This window comes from Stegodyphus dumicola, chromosome 2, assembly GCF_044657685.1.
Source record: "Stegodyphus dumicola isolate Sdum_Otavi_A_Nest chromosome 2, ASM4465768v1".
In the NCBI taxonomy this organism is placed as follows: Eukaryota; Metazoa; Arthropoda; class Arachnida; order Araneae; family Eresidae; genus Stegodyphus; species Stegodyphus dumicola.
Window position 1 is genome coordinate 197,034,719 of NC_140769.1, and position 13,465 is coordinate 197,048,183.

Sequence of the window (13,465 nt, forward strand, 5' to 3'; positions counted from 1 at the left end):
TTTTCAAATTTTAATGATGGTGTACATGAGCAATGCTGATAGGTAATGTTACCAGACTGCTGACTATAATTAAAGGTATATTTTTTAATGTTGACTCAATTTATTATTTTTTTTACCTCTTTTGTTTCCATGAATAATTCACCTTTACAGTGAATACTGGTTATTACATTTATTAAGTTTTCTAATAAGTAATGAAAATTTGTAAACATTTTTTTATGCAGAAGAAAGCATGTAGAGATTCATATTGCTATATAATGCATTTTTCAATGAATATGCTTTTTTAAATTTTCACTGAAACTTGTATAACTTTACATTAATTTAAATGTTTTAATTTTATTTAATTATTTTCATTAAATATTTTAAAATTTATTTTTAGCATTGGATGCCCATGTTACAAGGGACACAGTTATTGATATAGCTGAAATGGAAGAAATTAAAGCAGTCCACATCGCAGTGAGGTCTTCAGAACGTGTGTATGTCCAATTTTGTTTAAGTCTAGGTTTAGATCCTGTCAGCATGGACTCAGAAGGCCAGACTGCTTTGCACATAGCTTGCACAAAGGAGTCCTTGGGTAATATTAAAATTCCTATTCGTATATTTGATTTCGCTGAATTATGAATTTAGTAAGTTCCAGTTAGAAACCAAATCTAATGTTATTTCTCATTAGATTTGAATTCTAACAGGAATTATTGCACATTACACTTGGTTTCTTACAGGAATTGTTTCATATTAGATCTGACTTCCATCTATGCAGTCAAAAGGATAAATACATCTACTGTTCTTGTCATAAAATATTGTTAGATCAAATCTAAATTTAAATGCTGAACATGTTTGAGTATTCTTTCACATTGTGCAGTGAAACTGAGCTGAATGCACTGAGATTTTACTGGGCATCTTAAGCACAGTATTTACTTTCGATTCCTCCCCTTTCAATCAATATTACTACTTAAAAATTGAAAGAGAAAAACGATGCAGTGTATGCAGTTTTTGAGAAAAGCAGCAGTGGCGGCTCATAGCTAAAATGAGTGGGGGTGCTGTTCCAAAAAAAAAAAAAATTAACATTTGTTTTAAAATTGTGTAAAAGGAAACTAACATGTATAAAAATAAAATTTATTTTGAAACTTCATGAAATCATACAAGGAAAAAATAAAACCTTTTTTAATTACGTTAACCTAAATTGTTACAGTTCAAACTTTATCTAGTCATATAAAATTGTAATCCATTCTTCTTATTTTAATTTGCGCGAAAAGATGAGAATAATTTTCTCCTTGATCTCTCGATCACAACTGAGGAAATTTTGCTTTATTGAAAGCAATACTAGGGCATTTAGTCTTCCTGAATTCCTAGTGCTTCTTAGAAAAGTTTTCTTTTTTTTTTTTTTTTTCAGTGTTGAAAAGCAGCGTTCTGCCTCTGATGTAGTGATGGAAACTCTCAAGAAAATTTTTATCAGTTTCGTAATTTCACTAAAAACATCATCTAGATTGTTTTCGAAGATAAATTTCAGCAGCTCAATTAATTTGCAGTATTCATGGATATCAGGTCTACCATAAAATACTTTTAGCTCAGTTTCAAGTTTTTCTTTGTCAGTCATTGGATATGTTTCAGTGGTCAATACTATTTCTTCTACAGGATGTACATTCCTAAAACTAGCAAAGCATTTCTTGTTAAACAATTTAGCAGGTGCTAAGTGTTTAGTGGAAGAATATTAGTGCATTATATCAGTACATAGTATAAAGTCACGTATTTCCTTAGCTTCTGCCATCAGTGTCTTTGAAAAATTCTCACAGTACTTTGAGTTTCTTAATTCTAAAATAGCAGTTTTGAAATTTGTTATATATTCATTAACTTTAAACACACTAATTTCTCTGGATTGCATTTAGTTGTATATTGTTTAAACATGAGGCATAATCTGATAAAAAAGCTCTGATCATCACTTCAAATTATCATCATTTAGATATTTTAAAATTCCTGTTGCTTTTGCAATAGTTAGATATGCATTTGATGTTGATTAAATTTCAGCAAGGTAATTTTTTTAAGGTTGCAAATTTCCATGAACTCTGTTTATGGTCCGTATGATGAAGGAAAACTACACGCGCGGAGTAAAAAGAAATCAGATTTCCAACAACACGCCAGAATTTCGGCACTGCAAGAGCGACAGTGCTCTTCTCTCTCCCTTGGCTCGCGTACCTGCTTTCTGTGTGCGCATGCGTAGAACAGCCAAACACTACGTCACTGGAACTGTGAAACGCGCAGTTCCAAACAAAGACTTTCGTACCTTTTTCACATTCTGGGGATTGCTACTGACATTAAGCTTAAAGATTCTGTATTGTAAAAGTGAAAAGAAAGAATTAAAGACTAAAAGGGCTCACTATATTAAATATTAAATATAATAATAAGTGGAATAAAGGTGCTGCAGTTCCACAGTGCTTATTACGAGCTGCCACTGAAAAACAGTAAAAGAATTTATCTGCTTGAAAAAACGTCTTTGAACAGTTGCGCTATTGCTATTACTGAATTGCTGTTTTTTCAGGAGTTCGGTTCTACTCATTTTGGCATATTTTAGCACTTGTAATTTAAATTTTGGTCATTAGCTGCAGCTACTATTTTTCCCAAAATGTTTTGCTGATTGGTCTTATATTAAATTAACAATAATATTTTGACAAAAATTAATTTGGTTAACTTGAAAAATCCTGTTTTAAAAAAAGGAGACGCGGATAACGAGGATTATTTCTAAATGTAGTTTTAAGGCAAATTCAAAATTTTTAAAAACCAGTTCGCTGCTTAAATAAAATTTTAGTTTTTATCATACGGTTCGTTACACTAAAAATACAGGGTGTTTATAAAGTCCCGGACCCATTTTGATGTTTAATAACTCATAAAATAATAAAGATAGATTAAAATTAATAACATAAATGGTTAGATAGACTAAGAAAGTTTCATTACCCTTGTCAATGAACTTCCATGTGTGCCCCCTTCGTCACACGGAGAATATCAAGTCGATATTCAATTTCACGCCAGGTACCGGCAAGCATGTCGGCATCCACAGAGGCTATTGCGGTTGTAATTCTGGCTTTTAGGTCATCAATGTTCGACACTCTTCTCCTGTAAACGTTGTCCTTTACAAATCCCCAAAGGAAGAAGTCCATATATCAGGTGATCTGGGTAGCCAAGGAATTGCACCTCCTTGCCCAATCCATCTTCCTGTAAAATGGTCATTCAAAGAACGACTAACGATGGTACCCCAATGAGCTGGTGCACCATCTTGTTGCAAAAAGACATGTGGCTGAAGCTCTTCTAGTTGTGGAAATACGAAGTTTTCCAACATGTCTAAGTATACGACTGATGAGACCGTCTTTTCTGCAAAAAAGAAAAGCCCAATGACTCGGTCGTGCCTTAGTCCACACCACACATTAACCTTTGGGGAATCCCTTTGTGCCTCACAGTATTCATGGGGGTTTTCAGATCCCCATATGTGCACATTATGGCAATTAACAATTCCAGAAACAAAAGAAAAATGCAATTAATAAGCAGACGATATTTAGAAAAGTACAGATATATAGACTGGAAAATGAAATTATCTGAAATTAACCACATGCGCAGATGATATTTACAAAAGTAAAGATATTCAAACCTGAAAAGGAAAATATATAAGTTATTCCATCAATACATGATATAAGTTTGTTTATATCTTTATTATTTTATAAGTTATTAAACATCAAAATGGGTCCAGAACTTTATACACACCCTGTATTTTAGGAACCGGCTGAATCTGCCCACTGTTTTAAAATCCATAGCATATAATTTTAACCAGTGGCTGGAAATGTTCTGTAGAGAGAAAAGACAGTGAGCTAAAATTCAACTTTTATTATTGTTTTTCTTTTTTGAGAGAAATACATTCATTCGTTTCGTGTATAAAGCTCTCTTATATACTGGTCTTTACGAATGCCTCCTGGATATATCATTTGTGTTGCTTCAGATGGCCAAACATTTATAACTTTTATGCATTCGTTAGGTGTAACCAAAGTTCATTGGCCATTTAGCCGTTTTTTCACTGAGAACATTGCCGAGGGTGTACCAAGGTGCGACCAAATTGTACCCGCGAGAACGAGAAAGCCTCGTGCTGGTTTTGATGAAGACGTCTCAGAAGGGTCCAAGGGTCTCTCATCGATCTTCTCCATCAAACCTCTTCAGAGGACTTCTCGTGCTAATAGTATTTTAAGTGCCTCCATGTCGAAAATATACTTACAAACACCCAAACCTTCTCCAGAACTCGAATCCATGTCCAATTATTATTTTGTTTTTGTAAAAAGAAAATACTTATTTCGATAGGTAAATTGAGATTCACATGAAAAAATGAATAATGATTTTTAAATTGTTAGTTAAGTTATTTTGAAGCAAGAAACGTGAAAAATGAGCAATGTCCTCACCAAGACCATGACCTTCGAGAAACAAGACCGTCCAGTTCTCTCGTGACGTCACGATGAGGAGTGTGAAGAAACCTCTCTTCTGCATTCCAAGCGAGTGAACCACAGCGTGCTAATTTATCAGTAAAAGCTAATTTTATGTTATTCTAATGCAAAGTAAATAGGAGATTATTAAATAAATGATACTGTCTTAACATTTATTATATATCATGCTTTAAGACTTCAGATATCAGAGCTTATTTTTCTTAATGCTTGATAAAAATTTTCACTTGGATGATCAATAATTATTTATATTAGTCTCATTTTATTTTCCATAGTTTGGATAAACTTTAAAACACGTGAAAATGTTAAGCTTTGGAACTGCAAACAAAACATTACATATTATTTTTCATTCATATGTGAACATGAAAAATATGAATAAAAAGAGTAAGACAAGAAACAACTTTTATTTACAGACTTTATAAAATAATATATAATTTTCTTCAGTGTGGCGATAAAATAAAAGAACTAGCATTTTCGGTTATTTCTTTATTTTTTTAAAATTTAGTGTAGAAGATCTTTTACGAGGGCAATCCCCAAAAAAAGGTCTCCTATTTTTTGGGGACGTAGAGAAAGTTTTAATACGTTTGTTAGCAACACTGTTGTGAGTGATGCCTTCTCCGCTACCACATAAGCACGCAGGCGCTTCGCTCGGATGCTCTGTCTTGGCTTGGCAGCCATTCAAAATGGAGCTCCCGATAAACGTTACCGCCAAGTGCGAAGTGCGTGCAGTTATTCGATTTTTGAACGCAAAAGGTGTTAAACCGGTTGAAATTCACCGCCTATTGACGGAAGTGTGTGGACAGTTGTCATGGATGTCGAAAACGTTCGCAAGTTGTGTATAGAGTTTACAGCCGGTCATACTGAAATTCATGACGAAGAAAGGAGTGGGAGGCCGTCAATTGCCGACGAGACAATCGCAAAAGTTGAGAAACTCATGCGTAAAGGTCGGAGGATCACTCTGGATGCTCTCTGCATTTTGGTTCCTGAGGTTTCCAGAAGCACCATCCACAGGATTTTAACGGAAAAGTTGCAATATTGGAAGGTTTGTGCAAGATGGCTGCCGTGTATGCTGACAGAAGACCACAAACGGCAACGGGTTGATTCTTCCCGCGAATTTCTTCGCCGCTATGGTTCTGCTCCGATGATGAGGTGAAAGATGAGGTTCAACTCTTCCTGAAGGGCATGGCGGCAAGCTGGTATGACATGGGCATTGTAAAACTGCCACAGCGTCTACAAAAATGCATTGACCGAAATGGCGATTATGTTGAAAAATAAAGCATTCTTCAATCTTTAAAGTGATGTAGCAATTATAGAAAATAAACAGTTCTTTGTATATCTAAAAATATAGGAGACCTTTTTTTTGGGATTGCCCTCGTATAATAAACTAAATATTAAAAAGGAATATTTCATCATTTATTTATCAATATAAATACATTAAAATTTATTTTTAATGATAATTTTTTATGTCAACATTGTTTTAAATTGTCAAATGGGGTTATGTAAATAACTCTGTTATTATTAAACTTGCAGTGATCCAGAGCAGAATAAAAACCAAAGATCTATTTTTAAACTGTCACAGAAAATCATTTTACTTTAATTTTGCCGGCTGTCTTTATTAAATAATTTTTTAATTGCGATATGAGTTCTTACTATTCTATATTACTCTTTAGCGAAATCTTGATATGTTCACGTTAGAGTTTATGAACACAATATAATAGTTAATTTCGTAGCTCTCTAGATCAAAAGTTGTGCCTGTAACTATGAGTTTTGATTCTTATGTTTTGGCACTTATTTGTATCCTTAAGGAATGGTAAAGGGGAAAAATAATAATTCTCTGAAAATTTAATAGCTATAACATTTTGAAAGGAACACACTGCAGAATTATACTTTAAATTTTAAAATATGCGAAGTAGTTAGCCTAGGTTCCCACATCTCGTTACCGAAGTGCACGTGGTAGAGCCTATATCATATCAGGAAATTGCAAAGATAGGTATAGGATACCGGACGTTCCTAGCGAAAGCACTTCATTCTCCCAGTATAATCTTTTTTAATTGCTTATTCTACTGCATCCATTTAAAATATCATATACTCTATAGCTCTTCAAAAATTTAGCATTTTGCTAATGTATGAAGTTTAATTTTAAAAACGTAACAGCAAAATTTTAGGGGGGGGGAAATCTAAGCTTTATAAGCAACTGGTGTAACAATATTGTTTTCAAATTTTGATTATATATTTTTAAAAATATAATATTAATTACAAGTTTCACAATAATTTTGAAAATATGACTAAAAAAGTTTAAAAAAAGGGTAATGTGAAACAAACAAATTTGAATTTTTAAATGAGAAACATTATTACTTTTAAATCGTTAAAAATATAATGACAAAAGTAAAACTGAAATAAATTAGATATTACAAGTCATTTAATGCTATATGATTAATATTGCACAGGGTTTCAGCAGTACATGAAACAAAATTTGCTATACATTAAATAATCCTGTAGTATTTTTGACTTAATTAATTTATTGTTTACTTTTACATTTTACAATAGTTATTGTTTACTTTTTTTTTTTATATTTTACACTAGTTTTTCAGTAGAAATCATTTTGGCTTAAAAAACAGACATATTAAACGTATCGAATATTTAATCCATTTAAGTTTTCTTTAAATATCAATAAAGTCATAGTAATGAAAGTTCACCCTGCTGGTTTTAGTCGGAATGAAATCCTTCCGTTTTATTGCACGTATCCACTTTCACATCTGCATCAACAGGAAAAGCGAAAATATTTATTGTAATTTCAATTACATCGTGGCACTGAACACATGTAAGACATTATATTGTTTCTAGAACAACCCACAAATTGCAAAAAAACTCAAAGTGTCCAACTACGAAAAAAGCACGGTGTATACCAAGATTTTAGGTCAATAATTGCAGTTCAACCACTTCTTTCGTAGCAATGGCGACTAACAATAACCTTTGACCCAACGCTGCCCTTAAACCAAAGAAGGGGGTGCACTGTCTGTACTGACGTCATGCACTGTACGTCACTGAGCTGTAGGGCCTTGTTCTCGAAGGCCACGTAGAGACTCCAACCTGGACCTCTCGAAAACGCGTCTAATGTGCTACAGTTACACCATGAAGCCATGCGGAAAGGAGCAAAAAAATACCTTATGATGGAAGGATAATTTAATGATTTTTATATTTTTCACTGATTTTAATAAATTATTAAATATTTTTTTCCCAGAATGAAACTTAATTAACTGAAAAATTCAATTTACATTATTTTTTTTTTGTTTGTTTTTACTATACAGCATAATGGTTCCGAAAATTGCTCATAAGCATAAAAATTTTTTATATTTTCTACATGCAAGTTTAATAAATATAATTTTTTGTAAACGGTAAATGAAAGTAAAAAATGTGTGCCAGTTTTTCAGATTGTTGCGGAAATGGGCAGTGTTAAGGCCCGTTTCCACTACTGCGTACGAACGCGTTGCGTCAATTGAAGACACGCCTACAGCATCTGTACAAGCGTTTCCACTGCCGCGTAGCTTAGACTATTTTTATTTCCGTATATTATTTTTATTTTCCGACGCTAGGTGTCACTGTAATATTTTGGCGCCAAATAACCAGTTTGCGAGTTACGACGCTGAACATCTGAATTTTCCCCGCTTAAACGAGTATGGATCCTGACATACAACACAGAAAAGTTTTGTTTACTAAATTCCATGTTATTGGAAATTTTTATTTCTGCTTATGAACTGCGAAATTAAGTACGCTAGCACTTTTTAGATAAGTAAGGTTATAAAGCATATTATGAACATCACTAATTGCATAGAAGCTGAAGAAAATTTTAAAAATTTCTTTGCGTTTCTAGAGTATGCGTTAAATATTAATGAAATAATATATATATATATTATTAAAACTAAAATGTACTGTTACTGAAAAAATAAATAAATAAAATAAAAAAGTTAAACAAATTAAAAAATAGGGTTAGAGTTGACTTTAAGGTACCCGCCTTGTATTATCGCGAAGTTGTTGTTTTGTTTATCGCCAAGTTGTTGTATCATTTATGATAACCTGAGTAGTTGAATGTTATGGAAACCCTATTATGACATAATCATTTGCATTATTCTGGGAAATTTTGAATCATGGGAAGTTTTGCAAGGGCTTTTGAGGTGTGTGTTGTTTAGAAGGTATATTGCTTGTTTCATTGTTTAGACGGTGCAATGACTGAATGTAGTAGAATTAATTTGAAGTTTCTGTACGATTTGGAATGAAAGGGGAAAAGTGCATTGACTGGTGTGTAAATGAAGGTTTACTCATTTACACACCAGTCACTTAGTACACTACACACCAGTCACTTAGTAGCCATACTCCGGATCCACGTAGTATATTTATTATTCTTATTTTTGTGAATTTCTGTGGCGATGCCGATATATGGATTGTAGTTCAGATAATTTTAGGAAGTTTTTGGATGCTGTTAAGGAATTTTGTGTGCCACAGACTGAAGACGAACGAATTTCTAAATAAGGTAAGGAGATATTTTTTTGCCGTTTTTCAAAATCGGCACGCTCTTGCGTCTTGTCTCCTGGATTTGCAACCCCTTCAGAAGACACTACGCAAGGCGCGACATTTACAGTGGCGAACAGTTAAAATAAAAGTTGAAGCAAAATTTTGAAAACTGAAAAATCCTTTAAAAACAGCTTAATAATTTTAAAAAACAAACATGGTTAAGAAAACATAGTAAGCTTCAAAAACTTAAAATCGTTACAAAACACTGAATAATTAAAATACATTCACCTATAAAAAGTGCAGAATAACCCACTGCTTGACGCGTTTTTAAGAATTGCACAAACTCGGTATCCATGTACACATTGATCTATTTTCACTTAAAAAAACATCCTAGAACTGCACAAAAATGACATTGCGCACTGTCTTGACTTTACCCATGTACACATCGACTTATTTTCACTTAAAATGCATCCCAGAATTGCACAAAAATGGCATTGTGCACTGTCTTGACTTTATCCATGTACACATCAACCTATTTTCACATAAGAAAACATCCCAGAACTGCACAAAAATGGCATTGCGCACTGTCATGACTTTTTTCATGTACACATCGACCTATTTTCACTTAAAGAAACGTCCCAGAATTACCCAAAACTGGCATTGCGCACTGTCTTGATTTTATCCATGTACACATCAACCTATTTTCACTTAAAAAGTAAAAGAAAATTGACAAGAATCCAATTCTTCTTACTCTTGTAAAAAGCGCCAAACAAATAAGTGGGGAATTTTTAAAACTGCAAATCCTTTCAAAAAGAAAAAAAAAAAAAAAAAAAAAACCTAATAACTTAAATCATTTCAAAAACATAGTAAATTTAAAGAACATAAAATCCTTACAAACCCTGAAAAATTAATACTTTCACTTTCAAAAAATTTTAAAATATGAAAATCCAGTCCTTACAAAAACATAATTTTAAAAACTAAAAATCGTTATAAAATACTGAAAAATAAAAATACTTTCACTTACCTGAAAAGGGGTAATCCACTCCACTCAGCCGAAGAACGAAAAGTAACGAATTCTCGAATTATTTAGCAATCAAAACTACATGAACAAACTCAAGGGAGTGCGTAAAGCATAGTTTGTGCAATTCTTTGATGTTTTTTTATGTGAAAATAGGTCGATGTGTTCATGGATAAAGTCAAGGGTATATATATATGTACAGGGTATGCTTCAAATTCGTATTATATAATTTTCAAAATTTTTTGTGGAAAAAATTTAAATAAATGAGATCATAAATAAAACATTATATCTAATGCATATAATAATAGAAATAAATTATAAAACACGAATATAGATCAAATTTGAACAAGAAGCTAAGAAAGTTGCAGACAGGGTGAAAAAAGCGCATGGGATTCGAACTCACGACCCCAAAAGTTAAGTGTTGTTACTGATCGGCCTTTACCACTAAGCTAGCATCACACGGGAACGATTTGAATATTTTGGCTTATATACATCATCAAGTAAATCAATTTTTAAAACTAAATTCTTTGGTCCTATTTCAGTGTGCTATCGTCTAAAAAATTCACCAGAGTTTGTTCTTCAGCTTCTAGTACATTTCTTACAAAAAACATTATCTTTTAAAGTGGCGTTCCGATTGAAGTTAAACGGGCTGCTAAAAATATATTCCATGTGCTTACAAATATATGTTAGACAGAAATGTATATTTATAAATAGAGAAATACAAATTTAACATGCTCTTTAATGCAGCGGAATATTTAAAAGGCTATCAAATTTAATTTATAATTAACGTTTTTAGCTTTTACCTGTTTCAAAAGAAGAAATAACAAATCTTTTAATATCTGATTTGCTATAGCAGTTTGATATAGTCAGACATTCATTTTCATTAAAGGTAAATGTGTATGCAGAACTAGGAAATAATTGTCAGGACAAATTTTGCTATTTCTCATGGACTTGGAATTATAATTTTTGCACCTGATTTTCTTGAACTGAATTTCTTGAACGCCTGATTTTATCTGCGAGCAAGTACTATAGTTGCAGTTTTCTTATTTCTCTTATCTTTTTACTTCTTTGTATGAAGTAAAAAGGAAGTATTGTAATCGCGAAAAGTTTCAGGCAGCATATTTCAACGAAAATATCCATTTTCACCGCTATCGAATGCAATGTAACGATGTTTTTGCGTGATATCTGTACGTAACAGAATAAAATACTCTTTTCCTATAAAAAAATTATAAAACTGCTTTAAAATTAATTCTGAAGAGAATTTTTCGTGGCGGATTTGTGGCACGGTCTGTCTGACAGTGTTTAAGTGACTTCATTCTGCTGTCCGGGGTTCGGGCCCCTGTTGAAAGCAGATATTTTTACCATCCTTCCAGAACAGGGACATGGAATGTGAGTTGCTGAGTAGTCCTGTCGACTCAGCTTAGTCTTAGCTCGTCTACTGGACCGATAGGTTAGCAGCCTCTTGGATCGCCTTTAGGGGTTAGGGCGTTTAACTGTGTTAGAGCAGCCTCGAGTTTGTCAGCCTTGAGTGCTTCTTCCGCCTAGCACATTGTCTTATTCGACCGAAAGTTCAGAGCACCAGAGCAGGAGTTTGTCTCTGGTTGTTCTCTTCTTTCTTATTTGAACGTGCAAATACTTCATGCGTATGTAAGGGTAGATGCATTCGATAAATTGCTTAATCCTTATTTTGTCTCTACTGTTGCAAACGTAGTAATTTGTGCAATATTGATCTTTTTTGTGATTGCTTGTTGTTATTGTTTTTCTACATAAAAAAAGGTAAGTGTAGTTACATATTATGTTAAATTTAGGTCAACTTTTTAATGCGAAGCAAAGATTTGAGCATAATTACTCGAAAACTGTTTAGCTCTCAAGTTTGAACCATTGTCGTATTCTTGGCCGCAAAAATTACTAATATCTAAACCGTTTTCCTCTAAAGTCTTTTAATAAGCCGACATTTAATAATAAAGTTGTTCGTCTTCCACCGGTCGTATCTGTTGTAACACAAAATACTAAACCTTGATACTTGTGTGATTATGCATGAGCTCTGCAATGGGCGTGGTGATGAGAAGTTACATGAAGTAGTTCTCCAAACGAGAATTAAAAAACTAAAAACCTTTCTTCAATACTCATGTCTGTATTTTCTAAATTAAAATACTTCATACAAATTAATACTATTTGCTCTTGATGGTTGGCATCAGGGGTACAATCAAGTAAAGTAGAAAAATGTTTTGCCTGTTTGACCTTATTTAAAATAATTTGCTTTGTATTATTCCCTAATAAGCTAATTATTTAATTTGGTAATGAAGCATATGTTTTTAGTTAGCAATATTTGCAGACATGATAGGGTCAAATAGTGATCATTTCCATACACTTTAAAAAATTATAATTTCTTTCGAATAATTTGCTACTGGAACCACGGGAAGGCTAAATATTGTTTGCCTAAAAACTGAATGGCATAGATAATTCTTTCAATAACATTACGCGAATGCTTAGTCTCTGTTTTTAATAAAATTTGAAATTCCGAATTAACAGGTTTATTCTTTCGTAATCGTTCTAAGAAATAGGATTAACTGTTTCATTGTCTGGCAAGATTCGACATGAGTACATCTAAAAAAAATTACGTCCATTTTTGTCTTTGGGAAACTGACACTCGAAACCAAGTTTTGTTAACATCCAAGATTATTTTCTATTAAGGTTTAAACTTGAGGTGGCAGTAATGAACTTGGGCATAATCCGGAATCATCAGGCACAAGCAAATGCGTTATCTATTGCAGAAATTGTAGATTTCAATAGTATTTCTTCTGTTTTTTTGACCAGCTGCATTGAAGTTAAAGGTAATTCTCAGGTGAAAACGCTTTCGAAACTCTTTCTGATTATTAAGTTATTTTGGTAATTTCAATGGTAGCTGAGACGTTGATTGATAACTAATGCTAGTAGTGCCAGTTTGGGTATTCTTCAGATTTTGGAAAAACTCAATAATTTTATAGTTCTGGTTTATTAAGTCTTCTTCTCACTTTTTTTTTTTTTTTCCCTTATTACATTCTGTACTCAAACAGTTTTCGTTTTCCTTCTGACAAGTAAGGGAAAACGAAAACAGAAAAAGTGAAAGTAAAAATAAAAGCAGAAAATAACTATTATAAGAACTATTGCGTAAAACACTTCTTGAAAATATTTGGAAAGTCACTGTTTGAAATAATTTACCTTACTTCTGAAAAAGTGAGTATATCTTAAACCATTGCTTGGAAAATATAGGAATTATTAGATCAATACCAAATAATTCAAGAAGGGGATGTACTCTTTTGTTTATTAAAGTAAATAAATCAAATTTAAAGGTGTAATGAAAATAACGAAACATTTTCCTTCGGTTTTCTGTATAGCTAAAAATTGGAAAATGGCTAATTTTTGATTTCAGAATATGTTGAATATTTTTACTTGATTCCAAATCTCAAGTAGGTATATTTTAAATTCAGTG

The 13,465-nt window shown here is 32.6% G+C and overlaps 1 protein-coding gene across 3 annotated transcripts in view; it reads left to right on the forward strand.

The window, feature by feature from the left end:
- The window catches only part of LOC118205209 (B-cell lymphoma 3 protein homolog), a 72,977-nt gene that overhangs the window by 35,194 nt on the left and 24,318 nt on the right, over positions 1 to 13,465 (forward strand). For all 3 annotated transcript variants that reach the window (XM_085811613.1, XM_085811614.1, XM_085811612.1), the window contains one exon: positions 377 to 571. In XM_085811613.1, coding sequence (XP_085667739.1) covers positions 424 to 571 — 148 coding nt within the window. In that variant the 5' untranslated portion in view covers positions 377 to 423. The remainder of the gene's footprint in view (positions 1 to 376; positions 572 to 13,465) is intronic.